The sequence below is a fragment of the Fonsecaea erecta genome, assembly GCF_001651985.1.
Source record: "Fonsecaea erecta strain CBS 125763 chromosome Unknown Scaff13, whole genome shotgun sequence".
Lineage (NCBI taxonomy): Eukaryota > Fungi > Ascomycota > Eurotiomycetes > Chaetothyriales > Herpotrichiellaceae > Fonsecaea > Fonsecaea erecta.
In genome coordinates, this window is record NW_017387256.1 from 172,271 (window position 1) to 199,190 (window position 26,920).

The 26,920-nt window shown below is 52.5% G+C and overlaps 8 protein-coding genes across 8 annotated transcripts; 3 read left to right on the top strand and 5 right to left on the bottom strand.

Moving 5' to 3' along the window:
- Positions 1–1,288: 1,288 nt before the first annotated feature.
- On the top strand, positions 1,289–1,622 carry AYL99_10986 (hypothetical protein; the record flags this gene model as incomplete). Its single annotated transcript, XM_018842492.1, has 2 exons — positions 1,289–1,390; positions 1,446–1,622. 2 exons carry the CDS (start codon positions 1,289–1,291, stop codon positions 1,620–1,622), a joined length of 279 nt encoding a protein of 92 aa, XP_018687905.1.
- Positions 1,623–3,732: 2,110 nt separating this feature from the next.
- Positions 3,733–4,962, top strand: AYL99_10987 (5'/3'-nucleotidase SurE; the record flags this gene model as incomplete). Its single annotated transcript, XM_018842493.1, has 3 exons — positions 3,733–4,406; positions 4,491–4,855; positions 4,922–4,962. 3 exons carry the CDS (start codon positions 3,733–3,735, stop codon positions 4,960–4,962), a joined length of 1,080 nt encoding a protein of 359 aa, XP_018687906.1.
- Positions 4,963–5,383: 421 nt separating this feature from the next.
- AYL99_10988 (hypothetical protein) lies at positions 5,384–7,613 on the bottom strand (the record flags this gene model as incomplete). Its single annotated transcript, XM_018842494.1, has 12 exons — positions 5,384–5,516; positions 5,601–5,844; positions 5,910–6,034; positions 6,096–6,165; positions 6,222–6,356; positions 6,414–6,428; positions 6,476–6,574; positions 6,622–7,024; positions 7,071–7,104; positions 7,154–7,185; positions 7,233–7,398; positions 7,468–7,613. 12 exons carry the CDS (start codon positions 7,611–7,613, stop codon positions 5,384–5,386), a joined length of 1,602 nt encoding a protein of 533 aa, XP_018687907.1.
- Positions 7,614–8,811: 1,198 nt separating this feature from the next.
- On the bottom strand, positions 8,812–9,918 carry AYL99_10989 (hypothetical protein; the record flags this gene model as incomplete). The annotated part of the gene is made up of 1 exon (XM_018842495.1): positions 8,812–9,918. The coding sequence occupies one exon, from the start codon at positions 9,916–9,918 to the stop codon at positions 8,812–8,814; it is 1,107 nt and encodes a 368-aa protein (XP_018687908.1).
- Positions 9,919–10,312: 394 nt separating this feature from the next.
- On the bottom strand, positions 10,313–15,282 carry AYL99_10990 (hypothetical protein; the record flags this gene model as incomplete). Its single annotated transcript, XM_018842496.1, has 4 exons — positions 10,313–10,944; positions 10,995–12,183; positions 12,992–15,141; positions 15,192–15,282. 4 exons carry the CDS (start codon positions 15,280–15,282, stop codon positions 10,313–10,315), a joined length of 4,062 nt encoding a protein of 1,353 aa, XP_018687909.1.
- Positions 15,283–17,983: 2,701 nt separating this feature from the next.
- AYL99_10991 (hypothetical protein) lies at positions 17,984–22,400 on the top strand (the record flags this gene model as incomplete). Its single annotated transcript, XM_018842497.1, has 7 exons — positions 17,984–18,952; positions 19,698–19,995; positions 20,084–20,330; positions 20,397–20,934; positions 21,008–21,297; positions 21,472–21,746; positions 21,895–22,400. 7 exons carry the CDS (start codon positions 17,984–17,986, stop codon positions 22,398–22,400), a joined length of 3,123 nt encoding a protein of 1,040 aa, XP_018687910.1.
- A 443-nt stretch (positions 22,401–22,843) lies between these two features.
- Positions 22,844–24,945, bottom strand: AYL99_10992 (hypothetical protein; the record flags this gene model as incomplete). Its single annotated transcript, XM_018842498.1, has 8 exons — positions 22,844–23,008; positions 23,140–23,684; positions 23,758–24,105; positions 24,163–24,291; positions 24,349–24,483; positions 24,566–24,680; positions 24,738–24,802; positions 24,870–24,945. 8 exons carry the CDS (start codon positions 24,943–24,945, stop codon positions 22,844–22,846), a joined length of 1,578 nt encoding a protein of 525 aa, XP_018687911.1.
- A 430-nt stretch (positions 24,946–25,375) lies between these two features.
- Positions 25,376–26,768, bottom strand: AYL99_10993 (hypothetical protein; the record flags this gene model as incomplete). The annotated part of the gene is made up of 2 exons (XM_018842499.1): positions 25,376–25,767; positions 25,835–26,768. The coding sequence occupies 2 exons, from the start codon at positions 26,766–26,768 to the stop codon at positions 25,376–25,378; spliced, it is 1,326 nt and encodes a 441-aa protein (XP_018687912.1).
- Positions 26,769–26,920: the final 152 nt, after the last annotated feature.

Genomic DNA, 26,920 nt, shown 5'->3' on the forward strand with positions numbered 1-26,920 from the left:
GGACGAGGTTCAGCAATAAAGCGCCGTTGTCAGTACACCAATCATGATCATGCTTGGCAGCCAGCGGGCAGCGGGTTTCCAACTCCTGCCAAGCCGGATATTATTCTACCCGAACCATCTCCAACTCATACCATTCGCATCCGTGTGCATACATCGCACATTGACATTAAAGCAAGAGTTTCCTACAGTCCGATCTCTTTGGCTCTGCGGGAAATGCTCTACAACGCGTGGGAACGACTCGTCGAGACCAGTCCGTCTCGTCATGACCATCTGAGTCTATCCATGTCGGTCATGGATTCCTTGCGGAGATAGTTTATCTCACGCCTGCAAGTTATGCCCGCACAGCATCGTAGGAATGAAATGACCCCCTCAAACCAGTCTCTTCACTGGTAGGAGTTATCGATCGGAGAGACTTCTCCCGTTCTCCTCGAGAGATGACCGCATTTCCGGAATCCGTCACAAAAGTACAGCCTATTCGCGGTAATGCGTTGAGATCCTCTTCCGCTGCAGCTCCACGCGAGGTCAGCACGTCCTACCAGAACCAGATTTGCCTGTTGTTATACTGCCTGAATCTGTGATATTTGCTGGCATTCCGTCATGCTTGGTCACCAGTTAGAGTCGAAAGAGAACATTGGGCTTTCGTTCAAGCCCCTGAGTCGCGTTGGGTCCAAATTCTACAAGAGGATGAGGCTCCATCGAGCATATGGAGACGGCGGGGAAGCGAGAAATCCATTTCTGTGGTAAATGGTCGGCTTTAGGTGAAGTTACCGGGGGTTGTCGCCTCAAATGGTCCGAGAATGGACCACAAAATGGACTCAACAGTTGAGAACCAACTGGATTGTTCTCGGCGTAGAGCTGAGACTCTCGAGGACGCTTGCTCTCTCGGCTGCAGCAAGAAGTTGATGCCCAAATCCATTTCCCACCTTGTCATTCATACTGGGATCCCATTCTCATCCAACGCGCATCATCAATCATGTAAGTAAGCAACGAGGATTCCGCAAGCACATAGAAACGCTCCCGACAAATCTCCCTGGCAAAAAGCCTACGGGTCCGTGCCCACAGGTCCGTGGCTACTTGCAGGGGTGAGTTAATGTCCTTGCAAAGGTCCATTTACAAGCAAGGGGATGGAAGAGTATGAAGGAGGGCAGACCACAAAGGCAACGAGAGTATCCTATAACCCATCAAACTGCAAATCTTCACTTCCTTACGACTCAATCTCCTTCTCAGAAGTCGGTATTTATCCTCCGCTCCCCGAAAAGGTTTAAGCATATAGCAGCTGTCATCCATCATGCTTTTCGACCTCAGTACCCTCGCTGTATTGACTTTTGCCACTGGTCTCTCCGCCGCCCCTTATGAGCACGGATTCCGGGCACACAACCACGTTACTCGTGTAAGTCAACCGTCCATAGACATCTCTGCGCCATGCTAACATGATCGGTGCACAGCAAGCTATTCAGGCGTTCGACATTGGCACGTTCACTACCAACACTGACCCGACTCCGCAAAACTTGACCATTATCCTTCAGAGCGCCAATCAGGGCAGCCAACCGCTCGGTGGCGGTGTGATCCAGGCCGTCCTCAGCTCTGCTGATGTTATTGCCAATCAAGCTGGATTCACTTAAGTGAGCTGCAGCTTCACCAGCGCTCAAGGTCCACCATATGACACTACCGAACCACCCTCGCCGACGTGCGATCTCGACACGAAGCTTGTCGATGCGTCTACCGAGCAGGGCGCGAGCAGCACGGTTACCTTCGACCCTACGAGTACACCAGGGTGTGTGTTCTGCAACTCACCTAACGCTAGCGTTGTATGAGAGCCGTGTTCAGGATTCCGCGGCGGCGCTAGCTTAACCGCTTTTACATGGCATATCCAAGTTTATAGTGGCCATTGGAAGATCAAAGAGGAATCTCGAGTCCGGAGGCTTGTTCCTGAACTCCAATGAGCGGCTTATATTGTTGGGTCTGATTGGGGTCATGTGGGAAAGAAGTGTGAATGTCACTCGTTTTATATTACAGTCTTTTCTTGCCATTGCATCGGCAGGATAACTCGGCTTTATTAGATTGGGGAAGCAACTTGATCTTGTATCCTTTTTGGTCCCCTTTTGATCATCTGTTTGCTTTGCAAGGCGTCTTGAAAGCCGTGTCTGCCCAGAATCACTACGTCTAAATGGCTATATGGAGCTTTCACCCTTTCGAACATTATCTTGCCAATCATCCGGCGATACGGCGGGTGATGGCCGCCGTCTCGGAACAACCACCTGGACAAGCCCGTCGAGACCCATTCTCTAAATTCGGTCTCTCAGCCACTGAGCAAACTAGTCGATGCGCATCGTCCTTGTTGAGTTGGGAGGACAAATGGCATATACTCTCATCCGCAGCAACCAAAGAGATTACGTGCTTGGACAGCGAGGCCGAGGTCTTTGTTCACCACCACTGGTTCCGTAATAACAATAATGGGGCCTAAAAAACCGGAGAGCTTCCCAGAAGCCATCTGCCAAATAAATACTCCTGATTCCATGCATTCGACGGAAAACGAGCCATATACCTCGAATGCCACAATGGTTTAAGTTTGCGTGCCATCGCTCCCATCTTTTGTACCGTCCTCGAACAGGTTAGAGTCGACAAGCGGCCACGAACAACTCATTCTTCAATACGGCGACGGTAGGAGAACTCAGCGTCACGGTTCAAGAGCGGCCAGAGAATCATGGTGACTGCGTGGTGGGTGAGAACATATGTCGCTGGCGATCTCTGCCGAGCTGGCCCTGCACCGATGCTAACTAACTAGCACAAGTCATTGACAAGCCTAGTCAACTTTGACTATAGTCAGGACCTCGGCGTTGACTTAGAGTCCTGACTAGCCATGAGCTTAGCAGAAACATTGACTTTTCATTGGCTGTAATACCATTTATCCGGAGACGGTAGTGGCTACCTTTTTTTACCTTCCCAGATAGGTATAATCAATTCTCCCGCTTAACTCCATATACAGCTAGGGGGTTCTATAATAGGTTTGGAGGGGCATTACTAACGACTATAGTCTTGAGGATCATCATCGAGTGCCTGTGATTAGTGGCTAAAGTCATGACTGACTCGTGGGCGACTCTGGAGTCTGTCCGATGTCAAAAAGAGCAGTGCTCACCAATCGATACCAGAAGCGCCCAGGGGTTCGAGGGGGAGCACGAGGGAAACCCACCGATCTCGCTCCCTCTCGGCTTTACAGTAGACGAAGGTCCACCCTTGGAGACAACGCCTCAAGGAATGATGGATCGCCACAGGCTAACGGGCGTTACCAGAACAGGTAAGGAAAGGTATTAGTCGACTAACGTAATGCTTGATTCGATCCCATGGAGCTCGCCGATGCCTTATCGTCAGCCAATCAACCCCTCAAAAACTGGTTCCTGGGAGCTTCGCACTAACCCGCTCGCGGTATGTGGTCGTGTGCTCGATTGCTCGATGAGACGTTGCAATCAAGATTTCTGCCCGTTTGTGCCGAGCCGATCAACCTGCAGGTCGAGAAGCTGGATGACGATCCTGCCTGAGAGATAGAGAGAGACGGAGGGAGGGAGGGACTGTGCGTATTAAAATGGCCATTGGGCGGCTCTCGTGGCCTGCCGCCGAGAGAAAAGCTACTTCTCTTCCTTTCCTGTCCCCTCTCGAGCTTCTCTTCCAAAACAGCCGTGGAGCTTCACAAGCAAGTCAAGATTTTGCCAAGTTTTTAAAGCAATTCTTGTCACGATGAAGCTCTCGCTTCTCTCTTCTCTGGCCGTCCTCTCCGCCCTCTCAGGCGGGTCGGCGGCCATTTCCATCCTCATGGGCAACGACGACGGGTTTGGCAGTGCCCAGCTCCGTGAGTTCTACCGCTTCCTCAAGGCAGACGGACACGAGGTCCTGGTCGTCGCCCCGGTCGACAACGAGAGCGGCCACGGCGGTCAGTCCGACTACTCGTCGGAGGGGAACCTCACGAGACCCTCCGAGTTCGACTTCGTGCCCGCCGGTGCTCCGGCGCTGGGCCGTGACCCGTCGAACCCAGACATCTGGTATTACAATGGCACCCCGGCGGCGTGCACCTTTGTCGCCCTGGACCATGTCCTGCCGCTGTACTACCAAAACCGGTCGATCGACCTCTACGTCGGCGGACCCAACTACGGCACTAACGTGGGCAGCTTTCTCTACACGCTGAGTGGCACCATGGGCGGCACGTACGCCGCCGTCGGTCGAGGGATTCCCGGTATCGCCTTTTCCGGAGGCAACACCGAGCAGAGGGCCTATACCTGGATTAACGCGACGACGGCCTCCGGTCACCCTGACCCAGCGACCATCCAGGGCAAACTGGCTGCCGATCTTGTCGGACAACTCGTGAACGGGACGAAGCCGGGTAAGAGACTGATGCCGGTGGGCTATGGTCTTAAGTAAGTAGTTCCCTTTCTGTGTTTGTGTGTGAGAGAGACAGAGAGAGAGGGAGGGCAACAAGCTAATCTTCCACTCCCACAAAGCGTCAATACGCCCCTGATCACGTCCTTCACCAACGACTCGTGCGTCGCCCCGCCGTTCATCCAAACCCGCTTCACGGGAGGCGGCTTCACCGACTCGGCGCTGTACAACGAAACCACAGGCACGTTCCACTACGGCAACTACCTCGCGACGGGCGTGAACCGTTGCATCAACGGCAACTGCGCGCTACCAGGCGAGACCACCGTCGTCGACGAGGGATGCTTCGCCACCGTCTCCGTCTTCTCGGTCGACTACGACGCCCCGCTGGGCTCGGACCAGACAAACCTCCGGGTGGCCCTGGAGCCGCTCGTGGCGTTCAAGACCCCTACTACCAAGATGGCGGTCAAGGCTCGTGGGACCTTGTCGAGTACGCATTTCCCGTCCTTTTTTTCGAGACTCAGAATGCTGACACTAGTATTCTTTTCCCTAACAGAGAAAGAACTCGAGGAGAGCCATCCTCTTCGACACGAGTAGGTCAACCTGAAGCGTCCATCGCTTAGCCACAGTTGGGAATGGTTAAGTCGTGATTCCGGTCCAATGGTGGGTCCCCAACCTGGATGGCTCAAAAGTGGCAGTGCGAAAATGGAGGTATCCCCAGTCACCGGAACGCGTTATGTACATACGTACCTTTTCCACCTCTTGCATAGATAACATACGACTCCGCATAGGCATATGCGCTCGCAATCAAAATAGTATTACCTTAACTGTTCAAACAAGGAACAAGATTCGAGAGTGGTTGAGTTATTTTGAAAAAGAAAACCCACACGAGTTCTGACTAGTTCTACAGAAAATTCTCTGAGGGCGAAGGGCTAAAGGTACGCTGATATCGTGACGCGGCCCACTCCCAATAATCGAGATCTCTCGGATCCCGCAGGGGCAGAGCTCATTGAGCATACTACTTCTCATCCAGCGGACGACGTAACTCCTCGGGAAGAGACTCGACGTCTTTTGTCCCGATCACGACGACAGTCCCGTCTTCGATCTCCTTCGCGAACGGAAAGGCCAGACAGAGCAGGTAGTATGTGAGCCTAGAGACGACGCCATTCACGTTAGTTAGAGACTTGTCCCCGGCCCAGATCTATTTGTTCGGAGAAGGTAAAAATTCCACTTACGATGCAATCACCAGGCCATCCAGCCAGCCGAGCGTGTAGAACTCCAAGATGCCTTTGTCCATTTTGATGTTGGAGTTGATATTGTAGATCAGACCGGGTAGCAGTGGGACGACACCCACCAGCCACGCCGTCAGAGCGCGGAAGTTGCAGCCCTTCCAGTACCAGTACAGACCTCCCGGTCGGTACAGCTGGTATACATTGTATGGCTTCGCTTTGCGGATGACAAGGTAGTCGCACAAGATTACTGGGAGACGAGTCAGCGATCTGAAGAGGGTAGGAGGGGAGTAAGAGCAAGTAGCGTTGGCCTACCTCCAACCAACGGTCCGAGGAAGATCGAATATCCTCCAACGAAATTGAAGAAGCGAGAAGCCCGGGCTTGAATGACCCAGGGATTCATTGCAAATCCGAGAATAGCACACAGAACTTGGCCCCGTCTGTGGCTCGTCAGTTTTGCCGAGATCCTGAACTAGCCCTTCTGAGAGGTCGGATACTTACCGAACATTCATGTATCTCGGGAAGATGCCGGCGATATCGTGAGCAAAGGGAATACTGTTTCCGGTTATATCTAAAAGAGTCTCCGTGTCAGGATAAAAACCTCTAATCGGACGTTGGACCACTCACTTGTTGCGATGGTCGCGAATGCGAAGAGCAGGCCGGCAAAGAATTTCGCAGTTCTATTGTTCCACAGGAGAATAATTGTCAAGGGATTCCAGAGAACCTGGCCGTAGACGACTTGAGCCGTGGCAGCCATGAGCGCTTGAAGAGGTGTTAGTCCTTCAAGTTATGATCCGAGCGTTTTGATGTGTTACCCACCTCCGAGCAACTCGACTAGCAGACGTTAGTTTTATCTTTGTGCGGTATAGGGCTCAACTTACTCATCGTGATGCATATCGGCAAAGCAAATGCCTGCGCAATGGCTGAGCTCCGAGGATTCTTAGCATAGCGAGTGATATCCGCCATGTTGACCGCAAAAGCTGGCATCGGCGTCAGCAAGAATCTCTCTTGAGGCGGGTATACCCACTCGCGTTGCCTCCGATGGTGGCCAGGATGGTTGAACAAAAGACGTAGCCGATGGACCATCCGCTTGTGATTTTGTTGGGAATCGAAAACAAAGGCCCAACGCCGTGGCCCGCCGTCAACGCCCACGTGAACAAGGCGACGTAGAAGAATGGCATGATCGCAATTTTGACGGCGAATAGCCAGCGGAGTGACGACATGGGCACGAAAAGCAACGGGAAAGAGGCGATCCAGAAGAGAGAGAAGCAGAGTAAGTCGGGGGCCGTGATGTCTGCACTCTTAGGAAGGCTGTCCAAGTGCCAGTGGGCAAAGGACGGCCAGATGGCTTCAAGCATGCATCGAACAGCGTTCCCGCCGAGTGTTGCTTGAACACCATATAGAATGACACAGAATATGCCACGGATGATCTGCCAGCATCAGCCACGAATTCGTCAAAATATCCAGGTATTTTACCATTGCCCAGTACGCGCCAACCATCCCATACGACCTAGATTGATCTCAGCATCCGCCGGGTTTAAGGAACGGTTTAAACCTACGCTCGAGCAATGACTGGGAATGGGATTGAGTACTATGAGGAGATTAGCAAAGCCATTCGAGGTGCAGGGAATACTTTACCTTGCTTCCAAGCCAGCCCACGATGCAGACCGGCCCAGTCACGAGAAGATTTCCAATCAAGCAAGCCACCATTGCCAGGCCGGGGTTCAAGCCCAGAGCCACAGCACTGGAAGGAACTTGCATTTGTGCGGGATTGAAGCCTTCAGCAATCCAGAAGCCTCCGACACTGAGGAGAAGGATTTAGCTCTGCAGTCTCCTAGAAGTACGGACAGGCAGCAGGAATATTCGGACTTACTGCCACCATTCCCATGTTTTCTTCTCCTCAGCCACTGGGTCGAGATCTTTGTTACTCCATCGCGCCGAGTCTGGGTCTGAGGTGAAGGATCCGGCGTGAGGATGCAGCACGAGGTGCTTGTCGTGGAACTGGCGAAGCGTGGCCATCGGGACCAGGATAATACTCGAGAGTACGCCTTTGATGGTGAAACTGCTGAAATCAACCCGTGCGTGCTGCTATGTCCTCTCGGCAGGTTTCAATAATATAGGCAGGCATTGGTCCGCATGGGATAAGAGGTCCACCACGTGGGAATCGAACGCCTCATAAATAGATGTGGTATACACAGCAGAATCGCAAGCCATGCCAACACCTCACGCAAGGCTATCGCCCCTAGCCAGACCTAGACTTGGCCGGGTTGACCTGCGAGCGGGCTTATCATTCAGGGCCCGCGGGCTCCGCGCGATAACGAGATTCGGTGAATTGACCAACCATATTCAAGAGGACATATTGCCGGGAGCCGGGCACGAATCGTGGAGATTATTTTTTCCCCAGGACTCTCCATTTGTGTCCAGGCAAGCAGCAAGATGCCACCAAGACTTCTAATCATAAATCCAAATGGTTCGACCGAGATCACTCAATTGATCAAATCGGGCATCGACCACCACTTGGGCCCAGAGGTACGCTCTTTGCTGTCAGATACTGTGGACGGACACTGAACAGTTTAGCTTGAGGGCACATATTGGACGTGCCCTGGCGGGCCTCCGGTTCTGCAAAGCCATGACATCGACGAAAATGCAGAGAAATGCTATTCTCTCCTTTTCGATATAGTTGGAAGCTATGACGCCTTCTTGTTGGCGTGCTATGCAGACCACCCACTTGTCACGCTATTGAAAGCCCAAGTTGGCACTAAACCGGTCGTGGGCATTTTCGAAGCAAGCATATACGCCGCTTTACGTGTCCTCTCGCCCAACAAACGCTTTGCCATCCTGACAACAGGGGAAGCATATGTGAAGCATTTTGAAAAAGGTGTTATACGCCTACTCGGCAAATCTCGGGCGAATTCATGTTTTGGTGGAGTTGTCGCAACAGGAATAGGCATAAATGACCTTGCCAAAGAGTCGCAAGAAACAGCAAAAGCGAAGATGAAAGCAGGGGTGAATAAGCTGCTCGGCAAGCGTGACATTGCAGCTATTTGTATGGGTGGTGTGATTCTATCTGGAATGGAACCTCTTATCATAGAGGCATGTCAAGAAGAGCTGGGCAAGGAAGCTGGTCGAGAGATTGTCGTCGTCGGCCAGTTTGAACCATGTGCTCTTATGGTACGGAATGCTCTTGACAAGAAATAATGGGATTTAATTTGCCCCGTCAGATTCGAGCATAAACAAGATTTTCGGCTTTCTGAAAATCTGTCTTGAGACCATCCACATTGCTATCATCGAGAGGTGCATTGCTTCTAACGTAGGGGAAGGTCGTGTGCCAATGCAGGGCGATGTCTTTTCGGGTTGTGATCCAAACATTAGGCTGCTGTTGGATATATTGGACAAAGGACTGAACCGCGGCAAATCTACCAGGCTTGCCGCTAATTCTGCAATGCAAGCCGATCGTCATCATCTTAGGTCGCCCTTTCAATCCTTCAGCATAGAGGACGTCAAAGGAACTTTTCAGGTATTCCAGGAAAGCGCCTGAAGAACCCCACGTGCCTGGGGCGATCTGATATTTGAGATCATTGTTGTCGTAGCTGTAAGGGAGCATCAACATGCCCTTGGGATGGACCGCATTCTTTTCAGCAGGCACATCCGCCCAGTAAGGAAGGTCGTCTGAAAAGCAATCCGCTTCATAGAGTAAGGGTGCGCCGAGCTCTTCATGAACTTCGTGTATCAAGGCTTTCGAGTGAGACGAGCAGCGCCCGATAAACCATCCCGAAGGATATGTCCCAGTTGTCGCTTTCAAAGATCGCATTTGCCGCAACATATATCGTTTCTCTTCTTCTGGGCTCATGTTGTGATAGGGAACCCAACGATAACCATGACTGGCGATCTCATGGCCACCTTCCACCAGCCCGCGAGCGAGTGGGAGGTTTTTCTCCAAAGCTTGACCGACGGCATTGATGGTGGTTCGAATATTGTTCTCCTCGAACATGTTGAGGAGACGCCAGACGCCCACACGAGCGCCATAGTCATAGTCGCTTTCGATTTTAGGATCCCTTGATCCAACACGCTCTGCGACATGAGATTGTTCCCATAGGACACTCTCGGTCATGCCGTCGCCGTTCAATAGCGACCTTTCGGCGCCTTCCTCATAGTTGATGACAAAAGAAACTGCAATCTTGGCATCGTTCGGCCAGCGGGGATGAATGGAATCTCGTCCATAGCCCACAAGATCTCTCCTGAAGTCGTACTTTGTCCCTTGCAGAGGGTCGACGTTAGGCGCATCAAGGCCGATAGCGACGTGGTCGACGGTTTGCAAAGCCATGGTGAAGAAAGTCTTCAGGGAATAATAGCGAATTCCATAAATTGAAGTCTGGATCTTGAGAGGGCAGGGGCGACGAGAGACGAGCGATTCCGTAGCATGTGACACGGGCTTTGCTTGGCGGGCCCGTGGCCCCTGCGCGAAGCCCGCGGGCAAATCCTGATATTGGAGATGCACGAGTTGTTATCGGACTAGTCCACAGGTCGAGAACACGGATTATGAGCCTCTCTGTTCAAGACTCCACGCGGTTGTCCTCGGTTCGACTCTTGTCGAGTGGAACATGTCGAACGTTCAGCTAAGAGCTCCTACAAGTGAAGACGTCTTGTCACCATCAAGAGCTCTCATGACCTCTTCTGGCGCTCCTGAGAGTGGATTTTGGGGGTTACGAATCTCAGGCCTAGGATACAAGGTCATCGAAGTCGTAGAACCATGCCTGGTTCGGGCTAATACTGACATCTGCTGATAAGGCGTGGAGGTCTCCAGAAAAGTTGTCGAAGGCCGGCGTACTTGCTGTGTTTCTGGCAGCCTCATCTTGTCTTCCATTGTTCGACAATGCTGTGGACCGAACCTGATCCGCGTCCCGGTCTGTTCGATCTTGATTGTTACCAGGAGTGATTTTGGCAGGGCCTCGAGGACGATATGTTGCTAGAAAACCTGCGTTCGATTGAAGGAGGTCCACCGCCGGTTTTGTGAAACCAGCACCCGGTCCGTTAATGTTGAGGAGCCATCGAAACTCGGCGATCTGAGAATAGATAGCCCTCGACTCACTCGGATCAGTACTTGTGGCAAGAAGCACCAACGAAAATGTGCCGATGATAGCTAAACAAGATCCCGACGCAAAATGCCAGAATCCTTGCATATGCTCAGGCTTGAGTCGTTTCAGAAAGTCGACAACAGATTTGAATCTCATGATCGCCGCTTCACGGGTGATCTGTCGCAAACCAACATCCAGTGGTTTCTTCACCTCGGACTCGACAATCGCTCGGTGGAGAGTCACTTCTACGGTGAGATAGGCGAGATAAAGTTGACCTGGGCAGTGGTTAACCCGGAATGCAATAGCGTACCAAGGCTCAACGTACCTGTAGCGGACAGTTTTCTTGATGTGGTAGCGCCGAGTTCCAAACATGACGGAAGACTGTTATACCAAGACTTCAACCGTAGTTGGATCGGCTTCACCGTTTGCAGTAGGGCAACTGTACTGTCATGTCTCTTGCTGGCTTGCACGGTAAACAGCTCGTCGATGACATCGGACAGGATCTGTGTCAGTGTTGAGAGGTGTATAAAGATCAGAATGCCTTTCTCCACCTCAGAACTCCCTTGTTCGACGTGATCTTCTTCCACGTTCTCTGGGAAGTCTTCGTGCTCGAGCGGAAAGACTTCCCAGTTATCCGCCTTGATGTGTGAGGGACGTCCATGAATGAGGGCCCCCCACTTGTCCTGCATGAATAGAGCCCAGGCAATGCGTTTACGGACGCCCTTCTCCCAATCCGGAATTTGCCATGCTGTACAATCGCGGTGAAGACCAACTTCTTCGGCAGTGGCAACTAGTTGAGCAGTTAACCTCCAAGAATCGTGTCTGGGTCGCTGCAGGAACAGTAAGCCGGCCTGGATGTCGGACACTTTTGCGGCTTTGTCGAATGCCATGAGGAATGGCACCAGCTGCTCGAGGTCCGAGACATCAGGCTTCACAGAATCAGCGAGGTCAACGCTATAAGACCACCAATTCAAGGCCAACATATAAACTGCGGCTAAACACGCCGGTGTGAGTTCCCGATATGAGTGGCCATACTTCACCAGGAACACATCTTTGTGAAGGATCGGGAAGCTGGGGTGAACAATGCGAAAGTACAGCTCCACCAGAGCCGGACCATGTGGAGATATTGCAGCCTCGATTCTGTCGAGGACCTCAAGTTGCTCCTTAATGACACTCTCGTCATCTGGCAGCATAAGAAAAAAGCCATCCTGGCCCACGCGACGGACCTCAGAGCCGGAGACAGACGCTCGATATTTGCTTGGCTCAGAGCTACTCGGGAGTTCAAGCAGTAGACGGCTGGGAGAGGACGTCGCGCCAATGTATGAGTTCGTTCGAAAGTGCTGATGGCCAAGTGTCTGGCTGAGCAGAGACACCTCTGGGAAATTCGAGTAATAGTGTGGCGGTTCTTTGTGGGTTCCTGCCGGCGAAACTGAGGGGACAGCAGCCTCCTCCGGGGATGCCGCATCATTCTGCTTCCGTCTCTTCTTAGGAGGTGCCTCTACGAAGGCGCATTGCTGGCCTTGAGACCGGCACAGGACGCAATCGCGAGCAGAGTCAGACACCAAACATCTTATCTTTCTCTTGCGGCATGCATCGCAGGGTCTACCAGGGCGAGAGAACCATGCCATCGCATCGCCATATCACTTGGACGACGCGATATGGCTCCTTGTCAAGTCTCTGCGTTCGGGGTCCAGCATGGGAAATGGAGAAGATTCGTCAAGAGCTTGTTGAGTCTGGAAGTCAGGCAACGCCGGCACGCACGTGCCACAGCGCGTGACGCCACAGCATTTGCACAGCCACAGCAGAATGCTGGGATCATGTACAATAGGTCAAAAGAGGGAAAATGCTAGCATACCTTTTGATAGAAGATGATACCACGTGAATGGTCTACCATTTTGAAGGAGAGTATTCTGCAGGAAGTAACTTGTTGTTTTGTCAACATACGTATCTACTGAAATTGCCGCCATCATTTTGCCATGGTCCAGATACACACGGTCACTCTCCCAACAAACCCGCGACCTTCGCCGCCACAGATGCAACACGACAACAAGAACAAGATCACGACGAAGTTGACGAAGCGCAAATGAACACAGGAAGAAGGGTCCCTTCGTGTCAAACATCCATTTCTAACAGCACTGGAGGAGTGCAAGAAACTTTTGTGCAGCCTTTCCGAAAATAGTCTGGTCGTCTCTGTGGAAGTTGAATCGGCCGTAACATGGGTTCGAGGTCGTCCTCAATCGCTAGAAGCATTGTAGAACCAGAAATGAGCTTTCTCAAGTCACACCATATCTGTGGATGTTCGTACTGGTGATGTCAATGTACCAGCTTTCCCGTTTCCGTCTTGACAATCTCACGGACCTGCTCTGGCACGTCTTTCTCACTCCCTTCGAATGATTTCCTCAGTCTCATTCCCATTTCTTTCACCTCGCTTTCTTTGGCACCCAGACGCTTCAGCTCCAGCAGACACTTCAACGCAAGTAGATATTTCTTTCGCCTCAGGTACACCTCGAACCCGACCTCCTGCCCCCCCACGACGTCAGGGCAGAACTCCAACAGCGGACTCAGAAACTTCATTGCGTCTTTCAGAGGCTCTTTTGTCTCGACAAGAGTCTTGCCGAAAGGGTCCGGGTCTTCCTTCTTGGTTTCCCCTTCTTCGGCTTTCGGTGTGGGCTTGCTCGCCTTCAGCGCCGCTTTCTTCTCTGCCTCGGCCTTCTCCATTTTCTCCTGTTCCCTCTTGGCCTTCTTGAGCGCCTTCTTGCGATCTGCAGCGCTCATCTCTCCTGCCTTGTTTGTGCCATTGACAGAGTCCATAATTGGTCCATGTACCAGGTCCGGGTTGTCAAACAGGAGCAAATACGACTTCACCGCAGAGACAGCCATGTTGGAGAAGAAAGGGTGTTCTCTCAGGCGATCCTCCCACCGCAGCATGTCGATGTATGCCCTGATCATACCTTTTCGAAGGGAAAAGTTGTGGAAGTCAAATTGATCTTCTTGCCACAGATCAAAGATGCCGAGGATCTGGTGGAACCTTTTCAATGCAAGACCGAGTTTCCGTTGGCGCAAGTAAGACTGTCCATCTTCCGTAAGGTACCAGACACATTGCATATCGACGAGATCCCCCAGCGGACCTCCGGTGCGGTTCTGGGTGAATTTGCTTGCGGTCTCCAGGGCTTTGTCATTGTGATCGCAACGAAGCTGATACTTTGCGCACTTAGTGTTGATTGCCCGGTCTTTCTCGTCCAGTGAGCGCGCGTAGTCCATAATTTCGGCAGCTTTGGTCAACTCCCCTTTGTGCTTGTATGTGCGGGCCTTGACCGAGTGGAAGTCGACCGACTGCGGATCCAGTGCTATACATTTTTCGGCGTAATCGAGAGCTTTGTCGAGATTGCGGCTTAATTTATAATTATAATGCTGCGCGAGGAAGTAGAGAACCGAGGATCTGAAACGGCTTTCTTCTTTGTCGCCATTTTCCTGTGCACCATTCGTGTGTGGTTGTGAATTCCCGGCGGCGTATCCCTCCACCAATTCCTGAACAGTGTCGCGCTTGGACTCGTCGGTGTAAAGATGCTTGATGTTTGCGAAGGTCGAAGGAACCCCTTTCCGCAGCATTCGTTGCAGATATTGGTCGGCAGCTTGCTTGAACTCCTCCCCGGATAGAACGTCCAACGGTCTTCTCCTGGGAAGGTCGGCTTTAGGATGTCTTTCTGCAAGTTCCTGATATGCTTTGTTGATCTCTGATACTGGACCATCGACTAACCCCTTGGCAGCGATATATCCATCGTAGTAGGCGGAATCATCCGGATTGCGCTCGAGCAAGGCGGCATACGCTGCCTCGGCCTCCGATTTCCGACCCAGCCTGGCAAGATAGTCTGCTTTCATTTCCATCACCGCAAGGACATCGGGGCTCTTCTTTCCTACGGCCTCCAGGTGTTCGAGCGCCTTCTCGAGCTCGCCCGACTCGGCAATGATGTAGTTCTTGTAGAGTACGGCTTCCCAGTGTTCAATGTCTGACCTGGTCGGTTTTGCCTTGAGTGTTTCCTCGTATGTAGAGAGGACATTCTCTGCGTCCTCGTAGTTTCCGGCCAGGTGATGGGCGATGGCGAGGGCTGTCCAATTTTGCCGGAACCCTGGTTTCTGTTGCAGCATGTTTTTCCGGCTCTGGATGTAGCCTTCATAATCCCGCATTTGAACCTGAAGGTGCGCCAGATCCCTCTGTATAGGCACCGAATCGGGGTCTAACCGCAACGCGAACTTGTATGCCTTGATAGCCTCTTCATAATTTTTTACACCACGGTAGAGTAAGCCGTACACATGCCAGCAAACCTGCGACTTCATGTTGTTGTTGAGGGCGATTTTGGCCAGGGCAAAGGCTTCATCGGTGTGTCCTTGGTGGCTCATGATCAGGGCTTTCATCGCTTGCGTGTCCCCATGATTTGGCGTTTTCCGGAGGATTTGTTCAGCAGCCTTGAGACCTGGAGGGACATGAGCTTGGGTCTTTCGAAACCACAGACGCCACTCTCACCTTTTTTGTATTGCTTGTTTTCAAAGTTGCGGACGACTTGCCTGAACAAGGCCGCGTCCTTGTGACTCAGCTGTTGCTGTGATTGCGCCATGGTGGATTGTTATGCCTGCGTCGGTCTGCAACGGGCAAAAAGTGTGCTCAGGCTTGACGCTGTACGAATGCGGATGTTCCAAAGAGTGTACAAGGCTAAAGCATGTCAAAGAGAAGGAAACCAGGCAAACATCACCTCTCTGCCACAGCGACAAGGCACCAGACAACTACTCGATGGAAGGCGGATAGTGTGGAGCGGGATACGGTCTTTTGGTCAAAATCTGGAGTCGACTGCGGCTCGGAATTGGCAGCCTTGTCGGGTCTTGGCGCTGTCATTGTCAGCCTTGGCCGTGATTCACTATTTAAAAATTTCACCCTTCATCTATGCTCGCGACATACTCATCGTCTCCCTTCTCGTATCGTCTTCACATGGCTCAGGTCTGTCTTACAGGAGCCTCATGCATACCTCGTTGTAGACGGAGGTGCCGGCCCAGATTACGAAGAGAGAGAACACAAGTCAGACATCCGCGTCGTAGACGGTGAGGTGGAAAGCAGTACCAATCCCTAGAATTTCCACGTTATAGTCAGCTCCATTATTGTCATGGCCTCGACATATGAGAGCAACTGACTGCCCAGCATTGGTAATATTCGATCGTTCAATGCACACGCGAGAGACCATGTGCTGTCCGAGAGGAGGCTACGAGAGTGCCAGCACTTTACAAACGGACGTCTGAACAGATGAACCCAGTGATAACGAAGTATTCGTCATGGATGGCACAGAAAATAGGAGGCTTATGGTATTTCAGGTCGCTGTCAGTGCCAACAAGAGCTGACCAGTCTTTGAGCCACATTGATATATCTGCGAGAAAGTCGTTCAAGACCGACCTTACCTAAGACCTGGCCCAGATCGTTCGATACATTAATATTCAAGCCCTTATTAACCATGTCGCACATCTGTTGCGAAGGTCTGGGCTATGTGGCATGTCAGTCATCACTCGGTCTAGAATTCACAGCCCGACGTAATCGAACAAAGCTTTCCGGATGGCACCGGTACCTACAACAACCATTCAAATTGAGAAATTTGCCGCAGAATACCTGGTTTCTCTGCTTTATCTGTTGTGCCAGTGGCCCATTGACGCCGGATATGATGCATTCAAGTGGTTAGATTATGAGTGAGGTGGTTGACCCGCTATTTGATTGCTCGAGTCTAACAAGGTTGTACCGGAGGAGGGAGGTTTTCGCCTACAACTGCATCCTTAAATAACCCGTCCAACAACAGCTACTTGTTCCTTTGCCCGCTACAGACGCACAGAAGTGCTCGTGGGAGAATACGGTTGTTATATACATGTCGTATCGGTGGGGCACACAGCTCGTTCAAGGTAGATACCCCCACATTTATATGAAGACGAACGAGGGACATCAAGTTTGAATCCTTTGGGGGAACTAATAAATCTCAAATATAGAGATATAAGCAGACGACCCTTGCTCCAAAACACCAGTCTTCTCGCTGTGGATAGTCGCCGTCCTGCCGATTTATGGGCTTTACATCACAGTCACGTTGGCTTAGCTGGGACCAGCAGATATATTCCATCTTCATCTCTAGTTGGTCTGTATTCATGATCGCCCTGATGGTGTATGCACGAATGTCCCTGGGAATCTACTGGAGAGAGGAAGTGATCAACTTCGACAGGCCCAGAAGTCGCTTTCCACGCCTCATTTGCTCACGGCAAGACTTCTGAAACGATCCCACACGACATGGTCAACCTCGTACTGATCAGAAGCATTCCGGGGCCCCGTCAGTCCCCACTTCCTCGGTAATATTCCACGTCGGAGCGGGCGGGCTGACGGGGCTGACACGGAGGTCGCATGGTTCCCGATCTAAGGTTCTGTGGAGAATAATAAGACTGTAATAGCAAAGTCGTCCTATACATTCGCCGCGACCGGCCGCAGACGCTGAAGGTTGCCAAGTGCCGGAAGCTTCTTTTTCGGGGATACGTATCTGCAAAGCGACTCCTTCGCGGCTACTTTCCATTTTTATTCAAATCGTTTGGGTGCGATTGACACTATTGTACCGGCGAGACGAAGCTCCGGCATCAGTTTGCCACATACCGGGGCGCAAGTTTGTTTTTCTGGTCCAAGATCTGTCGTGCGCTCCGGGTGGATGCGCGGAAATGGCTGTTTAGTTCCTAGCTCATGCGCACTCGGTGCATGACCAACAGCCATGAATGAACCCTCCCGCAAGCCAACTTCATCCAAGACTTCCCGATCCATTCGCAGTCGTCGTTATGAGACACAGGCTGCGTGGCGGGTGTCTAGCGCGCCACCCAAAAGGTCGAGGGTGCGTAGGCAAGAATTCATCCTGCCTCTTAAGGAGTCTACGTTGGCGTCGTGATATTTGACTTGTACTTCGTACTTTGCAAGACCCCAAGCTGAATCTTTTCTCCAAGGAGAGCAATGCTTCCGACCTCAAAGACCAAAAGCTATTATGGCGACCGGACGAATCCGATTCTGATTCGGAGGTTCACAGACAGCCTTGGTCTTCCACCGATCGAACGTCGTCCAGAGACCGGGAAAGCGAATCACCTGATTCCTCGATAAGCGAGATTGGGTCCATATTGGATCCCTTCTGTGCATTGCCGACAGATCTGTCCCGGGAGGACCAAGAACTGTTTCAATTCTGTCAGTCATCCTGGAACCTTCGTTGCAGACAGTGGCTTTACTAACCATGGGCGGTGGAAGACGTCTCTTATCTCCCGCAGATAATGTACGGCACTCGATCTGATGCGCTTTTCAGCTCAGTTCGAGAGGTTAGCCTGGTGAACACCTTGAAGTCACCCTTCGTTCTGCAGTGGATGGTGGTCAACGCACAGGGTGTGCTGATATCCTTGAAGGGAGACCATGAGCCCCCGTCCTTTTTCCGCCGAAAAGCGCTCGCATACCTGACCTTGAAGGCACGGCTGGAGGCGAGCCCTGGAGATCAGCTACCTGATGACTTTATAAACGGCATTATTATGGCCACCGTGGCCGAGTCACGGATATCGCCCCCTGGAGTCTCAAACGTTCATTTCAAGGCATATGAAGCCGTTGTTACTGCTAGAGGAGGTCTCAAGGCTATCCTTCTCGCTTCCACGGCTCCAATTCCGTACACGTGTCATTTCATGCCTTACGTCGTTAGTGAAGCGTCACCCAGCGAACTGGTTTTTCGGAAAGCTCAATTTGAGCAGGCGATTGAGGTCCTCCAATTTCTGGCTCGGGGGGAAAACGATGTCGACCCCTCAAAGTTGATCTTCAGCACTACGACAGTTCAAGGTCTGAGCTGGTCTCGGCTCGGATCTCGTTCATTATTGAAATTGACGCAGGACGATGACTTGTATCCCCCCTTATTGTCAAGGGTGCTCGAGCCCTACCTGCAGCCAGAAATGTGGGATTATCCCAGGTACATCAAAATATCCTCGCATTTTCAGGCGCTGTTCATCATGGTTTCTACGCTATGGAAGCTACGGAAGACTTCTCTGCTGCAACAACTTTTCCTGGACCGTGTGCACCGCCTTTTCACCATGAGCAGTGCGCAAGATGCCTCTGGGAAAAACCTACTCACTCTCGAGGGGTTTTCGTGGGTCGTGATCAAAGCGGGATTCGAGGTATACGAAGCCTTTGGGGACAAAGATGTCACGCGCGGCAACCAGGTGGACTTGATGATAGACACTATCTGCGGATTGAAGCTTTTCATGGTTTGCTGTCAGTCGGTCAGACGGAAAATTATTGCCTTCCTTTGTCGATGTCTTGACGAAGTCCGCGAGGTGGGTAGAACCGGCACAGTCTAGTTGAGAGCTGGGAAAAAGGCAGGGATGGATGGCGGAAAAAGGAGGATATCACAACGGGAACAAAAGCATCTACGGTCCGCTATGGGTCACTCGAGAGGACTATTTCATTCCGTTTCTTTGCAACTACGGAGGAGCACATGTACGGTATCATAGGGAGGGCACATGCGCGCGCTCAAGGAGCCACGGTAGCTACTCAATCAGTCCTGAACTGGGTAAATGTTCTCATTGCCTTCCCACAGTGGGACGTTAGCAGTTGGCCGCCAATAATGAACAAACAACTGGGCGTCAATTGTGGGGTAAGGGCACATGGCGAACCGGCACAGCAGTAGTAAATGTACCTATTGACCGGACCACGTTCCCGTCTCTACAGTAGTTATGTACCCAATACAAGACGTGATAGGAAAATGTGGGGTTGCCTGGCGATCTACTCGGTACAAACATGCCGCAACACTAACCCGATCGGGAATTAAATGCGAGTCAGTGACGACGGCATATGTCCCACTTACTCAGTACTACAAATACATACTACCGAGTAGTAGATCAATTGATAACATTGGTCCCACAAGCTTTACACGTCACCTCATCTTATCTCCCACTGCAGTGCTCGTATTGCCATGCTATAATCTCGAGCAAAGTGCTTAAACCTCGCTAGAACCCGATGCAGGCTTCTTCTGCCCCTCCCGACCGACAACAGCAGCAGATCTTTTCCGAACAGACAGTTCGGCCACCGCCTTTCTCGCGAAGACGGTCGTCTCAGATCGGAGGCGGTGGCGGAAACAGGCCCATGACCATCGCCTGCGCGGCTTGTCGAAGGAAGAAGATCAAATGCGACTCCCGGAGACCGTCCTGCTCGCAGTGCCTCGAGGACGGCCAGGCGTCGTGCATGTATGTGGAGTGGAAGAAGACAGGATTACCGCGCGGCTACGTCCGAAACTTGGAAGCTCAGATCCGTATGAAATACGCAGACCACTCTTTTCCTTCTCGAAGCCTTCTTCGTCGTCGTCGTTGTCGTCGTGCTGCTGATTGGACGGGTTGTAGAAGCCCTCAAGGCAGAGAATCATGAGCTCCGCAGCCACCAAGGCAGGACGCATAGTGGTAGCCATACTATCCACGCTCAGGCGACAACTCAATATGAGTTTCCATCCGACGACATCTTGCCCTCCGGGCTCGTGGATCAGACGTCGCCTTACGCGCCCTCGGACCATGATATCTTGATGCAGGATCCATTCGATGTCGCGAGACTCGCCATATCAGAATTACTCACCGCAGAGGATCGAAACAATCTGTAGGTCGGCTGGCTCTGTCTATATGTGATCTGCAATCACTGGCCATTCCTCTGATGGCTGTACAGCTGTACGCTCTACTTCACCCGCTGCCACCCCTTCGTGCCCATTTTACATCGACCCAGCTTCAGCGTGGAGAAAGATGCACACGTGTCTCTGTCTGTTTTCGCCCTTGCCGCCCGCCACCATCCCTCACTCACATCCAAGTCCGACATCTTCTACAGCCTTGCCAAGCAGTCGGCCCAAGCAACCTTTATTAACCCAGACATGAGCACCCTGGCTGCCTTGATCTTACAAGCCATTTACGAGATAGGAATGCCCAACTCGTCGGTGCACGCGCTGACGACGGTGGGCTCTGCTCTTTCGCTCGCGAGCGCTTTCAGGTTGCTGAGGATGGAGGAGCGTGAGGACGGGGAGAGCAAGCCCAATCGGTGGATGGACCCACCAGTGGACTGGGTCGAGGAGGAAGGCCGACGGAGGGCGCTCCTGATGGTCCTGAGTCTTAGCCGCTGGATGGCCACTATCCAAGAGCGCGAGATGGGCTTTCCGGTCAAGCGGGAGATCACCGTCATGTTGCCCATCAGTGACGAGGCGTGGTTCGCCGACGTAAGTGGTACCCTTCGGCTGGACATAGAAGGCCGGGCGAGGCGTACTGATGATGTACCACCCATATACACAGCCAGCTTCCCAGCCCGCCACGAGGCCGCAAACTGCACCGATTACTGCTCTCCACCATGCGAGCGATGCAGGCCCGTTTGCGCGATTCGTACAGGCGCTCGGTTTGTTCGCCAAAGTCAGCGACTTCAGCCAGACACGTCGGATGCGAAGCAGCAGCGAGAACGCTGAGGAGTTGTCCCGGATCGACAACATCATTCAAGCATATCTAGGCTCATTTCCCGATAGCTGGCGGACTCCTCACCTCGAAGGCGAATACCTGCTTGACCCGACTACGCTGGCGCTTGCCCACAGGTCAGTCAGTCCATGCCAGTTTTACCTCCTCGTCCTCCTCTTCTTCTCCAGGTGCTGCAAGCTCTAACCCGGTGGACATGGGAGTTGAAACGAGAGACTGGAGGAATGGCACGATGCTCCAAAGCAATATTGTTGAATTAAGTCACACATGTACTGACTGCCCAATTGCAACAGCGCCCTCCTCCTCCTCCACCACCCCATTGCTTGCCGAGACTCGCACGGCTACTCCAAGTCGCAATGCCTGGCGTCGGCGGAAGAGATCCTCGACGTCGCCTACGTGATCCAGGACGTGCCCAATGCCGGGAACTACCTCCTCCCGCACCCGCTGGTGTTGGCCGCACGCGTCCGACTGCTGGAGTTGGTCCACCGCAAGGGCCACTACCGAGGTCGCGACATGGACCTGATCGTCAAGGCACTGCTGACCTTCGGGAGGTACTGGGGCATGCAAGGTGCGTGCTATCCTTCCATCTGTCCATTCATCCCTGCCATGTTGACTCGGTGATTTCATTGCTGCCCTCCATTAGCCCATATGCACAACCAGTTACTAAATGAACGACGAGCCGAGGAGGGGGGCACTACTGACAGCTAGCTTTGTAGAGAAACTCACCGAACATGCGGGCAAGATTGAAGCCAATACGGTACCGTTCAGCGAGCCCCTGACGCACGTCATCCCGACCACGAACCATCCCGTGTCGAGACCGAAGACGGCACAGTTCGTGCCCAGCAGCAGCAGCAGCAGCAGCGTCGCTCCGCGATGGCGACCTCCACCGCCGCCCGTGGGAGAAAAAACCAACGGTGGTTCTTGGATGACCACCACCCTTGAAGGAGGAGGAGGAGAAGGAGGAGGAGGAGGAGGGGTCGTCTCTGCTCCTGCCCCGGGCGAGGACCAGCGCGGCAACGGGATAGGAGAACCAGGAATTATCGACACCAGCACAAGTGCGAGCCTGGAACATCATAATGACGCGATCATCATTCCCTCGCCGAATGATAATAATAGTAACAACACTATCGACGCCTCCGCCATCTTCTCTAGCGACATCATCTTCGACTGGGCCATGGGTCTCGGGTCGGAAGCGCTGGATGGGCCGTGTCACCACCAATGAAACGGAAAGAAACCGAGTCATGTGTGTGCGTGTATGTGTTTATGTATCCTTTTTCTTGGAAACAAGATAAAAGTCCTGACTTGACTGACTTTATACATGTCAAGAACAAATTATGATTCACTCACTCTTCAAGCATATACACAATCCGAAGGAGCTTGAAGGACTACAATTGAGCATGGTCGGGCGATTCGAGAGGGGTTGGATCTCCCAAGAAAGGAAGCCATGCCCCGAAATTTCATTCATATGGGAGTTTCGTAGCCGGGAAGATTGCTGTAAAGATAAAAAGGCTTCTGAACGCCGTATCCCTTATGCTGTATGCAAAGTCTCTCATCTGTTATCGACAACTACCATGGAGGACGAAAACAATATATAAGAGCCTGAGGCTCTGATTCATCCATTTTTCCATCCATCCTCTTCCTCTTACCGCTGCTACCACAATTCTCCTATTCCCACGTATGCGGAGGCGCAGCATGCTCAACGGCCTCGACCTCGATGGCCGAAACCCCAAGATCACCCTTCTCCACCGCAATCATTTGCCCTCGTACGCTGAACGTGGTCTTGACGCAGACATAGCCCCGGAACTTGCGAGCGGGAAGATTGGCTTGAAACTAGATGGACCAAAGAAAAGCAGCCTTGTTAGTAAATGACTTGGCTGATTGACTGGCTGGCTGACGGTGCTTGCCCGATCGTGCGGAGACAGGCACAAGGAGAAAAAGAAGAAAAGAATAGTGTGCCTCACCATCTCGTCGATTTCTTCGAGAGTCCGGTCCTTGACCTCGGGGAGGAAAAAGTAGATCCACGCGGTAGCCACCATGGCGCTGGGGAACCAGATAAAGCCGTATTTGGGGCCCCAGTTTAGACTGTCCGGGTTGATGAAGTAAGGAGCGGTGAAGACGCTGAGCCACGGCCAGAAGAAGCCCACCACACCCGCCAGGCCGAAGACGAAAGATCTCAATCGCAGGCTGGGCATCTCCCCGCCGACCAGCCATGCGTAGGCGGCTAGGCACGCATTGTAAAAGAACATGTAGATGATGTTCATGGCCACGACGACCTTGCCTGTCGAGGAGGCCGTGGGCTGCGCCTGGTACACGCAGGCCTGAATCAGTTGCATGAAGCCACAGATGACCATACCGGACATCAGGATGGTCCGGCGGCCCAGGCGCGTCACGACGAGGGAGGAGGCCAGAATGCCCACCACGGACAAGGCAGACAGGATGCAGCTGTCCTCGAAGGGCTTCCCGACCCGGGCCATTTGGAAGAAGTAGGTCCCGTACATGATCATGACTATATATAGAGAGATTTTTAGTCCATACTCGCTTTGGGTGTGAAGGGCTGAGGCAGCATGCGGTTTGCTTACACATAGCACCTGGAGCGGAGAGGAGGGTGAGAGAGCCGAGCGAGAGCAGGGTCCGACGCCGTTCGATCTTGTTGGTGAAGATGTCGGTCCACGACCCTTTTCCCGTACTCTCCACCTCGAGATTATGCGCCGTCTCGACGGCCAAAATCTCGACCTCGACGTTGGTGCCTTTGGGTCTGAGCCACAAGAGGGCCTGGCGAGCCTCGTCTCTTCGACCGTGGGTCAATAACCAGCGCGGCGACTCTGGGATGAAGACGATACCGACGCCGAGGATGAGTGGCACGATGTAGATGATGCCCAAAGGGATAAGGTATGATTGCTTGCCAGGCTTGGTTTCGGTGAAGTTGTCTTTTGACGGAAAGATCAGCAGGATTGGGGAGTATCTCTGGTGGAATGTATAATTACCAACGATAGTGCCGATCAGAGTGCCCAGTGCGACCCAAAATTGAAAGAAGACGTATACAAACCCACGAAGGTGTGCTGGAGAGACTTCTTGAAGATACAGCTGGGGAAAGGTCATGAACCAGCCGTTTGCTGTTGGCCTGTTGTCAGTGCATGCCTGATGTAAGTCTCAAAAGGCTATGAACTGACCGATACCAATCAAGATACGTCCGACGTAGAGAGCGGCGATGTTGGTGGTGCCCATCATGATGGCGTCACTCACGTAGCACCATATGATTGCCAGCCAGACACATTGCTTTCTTCCCAACCTGGTCGATAGAAGGCCTAACCTTGCTTCAGTATTCCATCCATATTTCTATTCCGGAAGGGAAAAAAAAAAGGGCTCGACAAGGAGCGTATTACGCACCGACAAACCCACAACCTACAACCGCACCGATGGTCATGAAAGACGAGATCAGCTGTTGAGTAACGGGACTCAGGTTCCATCCGGTCGGAGAGAGCGGATCTTTGTGGCCAAAGACCTAAAAGAAAGCAGACTCAGTATATACTGTTCATTCGACAATCAACGGAGCACCCACCTGGTTGAAGCCCACCATGGCTTGAATACCAGCAATAAGACCAAAGTCGACACCATATTGGAATGCTTCTCCAGCGTTAGCAGTGCAGTGCTTCGCAGCTCTGTGCCGATAACAATGAAAGGGTCAACTGACGTCCCATTGCCATGAGAAGGCAGGCCAGTAAGCATTTCCAGTTCGCCGCAAGGCTCTCGTTCTGTGAGGACGCCATCGTGGTTTCTGATATTGTCCAGAAGGCCTAAGCATTGATTGATTCCTTCTCGAGGGTGAGATAAACAGAAGAAGGATCAGTAGCCTGTTGATCCACCTGCTCTTGAGGGCGGGGTGGAATCTGGGGACCCCATACAGTACATGTACTCCAGATCCTCCGTGGTTGGTTCAGGTCTCCGGCACAATATTATCGTTCTGAGCGGGCTGCACGCGGCACAATGTTGGTGCAGAATTGACCCACCGCTACAATCCTTTTTGATATACCCCACAAAGACACCATTGCCCCGAATAGGTGGAAGCTGGAGTTCCCGTAACACTTGTCGCGGCCATTTCGTTACCATACCATATCAGCTGTAGTGGCCCCTTTGTCCATATAGTCATGGATAATACGAAGCGTTATGGAGCTGGGCTAACGAGTTAGAGAGGGGCTTCTACTCGGTCTTAACAGGGTACCCAAGCTTCCTGATCTTTTTTAATGCTTCCTCCTCGGCATCGTACCCGAACAACCCTTCGTTCCAAGGTCTCGCTGGTTCATCATCCTCGGCAGCCCAGCTCCAGGCATACGCAGATCTGGCAGCAGCACTCGCATCCTTCATGGCGGCGTCCCGAGCTTCCTGCTCCGGGCCATCAAGCAGGTGATTCTTATCTCGCTGTGTCCGGGCGTACTTCTGGATTTGCGTGGCACGTGAGTATCTAAGTTGTTGGAATACGGTGCCCACATCTGTGAGAGGCAGGTGTCGCAGACACTGTGCCAGGGCCGCGGCATCCTCAATGGCTTGTGACGCCCCTTGGGCTTGCATCGGCAGCATCGGGTGGCAGGCATCTACACCCCATCACCAGTCAGGTCAATCGAAACCCGTCGGAGAAGTTAGGAAGGGCGTGGTACAGACCTCCTATCAAAACCAGCTTGCCTCGATGCCACCTCTGCAATGGCGGCAAATCCATCAGTTTCCATTTCGTGACGGTGCCGGGTTTTGCGCGCTCGATCAAGGCCTTGACCTGGGGACACCACCCGTCGTACAGCTTCTTTAAGTGCTCGATCTCACCTTCCATCTTGTAGGTATTGTCCATCGTTCCGTCGTCGGGAAAGACAGCGACGACGTTGAAGATGGTTTCATTCCGCAACTTGTAACCTACAACGTGCATTCGCGGGCCCCACCATCCAATGGCCATCGGCACCCTGACACAATCCGCAAGCACAGGGTCGTCAGCCATGTCTTCTGTGGGTACCGTAAATCGATAAGCATAGTCGCCGGTCACGAAGGGCGGAGCTGCTTCCTCGTTCTGGAACACCACCTCGCGCATCGTCGACCGTAGCCCATCAGCACCAACAATGAAATCACAGTCAATCTTCTCGCCAGTGTGCAGAGAGACGCTGGCCCCCTCAACGTCTGCAGCGACGACCTTTGCATTTACCAGAATGGGAATTTTTAACTCCTCCACCTTCCTCCTCAGAGCCTCATGCAGGTCCGCACGATGGACATGCCAGTGGGGGAAGCCGTATTTCTCCTGAATTTGCGGCATCATGGGTGCCTGGCTCAACACCTCGCCGTTCTGCCAGCGGACAACCCTACCATACCTGGGAAGGACCACTGCGTCGTCGAGGTACTTGCCGACGCCCCATCGGATCAAGAGGCGCGAGCAATTTGGGCTGACTTGGATGCCGGCACCCAGTTCACCGAGCTTGGACGCGGCTTCGAGCACTTGCACCTCTGCCAGCCCGCTGCGGTAAATTGCAATAGCGGCGGCGAGACCACCTAGTCCGGCGCCGACGACAACGACACGCAGACGGTCGGTCGGATGTTCTGTGCGTGATGGTGACATTATGGAAGAGCTTCGTTGCTTCGCCTTGCTGATCTCAACTTGTCTAAAATCAAGACGATTTTGCCGCTCTATACTTTGCTAGATACGAACCCTGCCATGTCGCCATCAAGTCCACCGTATAATAGTGCTTTGTCGGTAGCGAAATGCAGTAT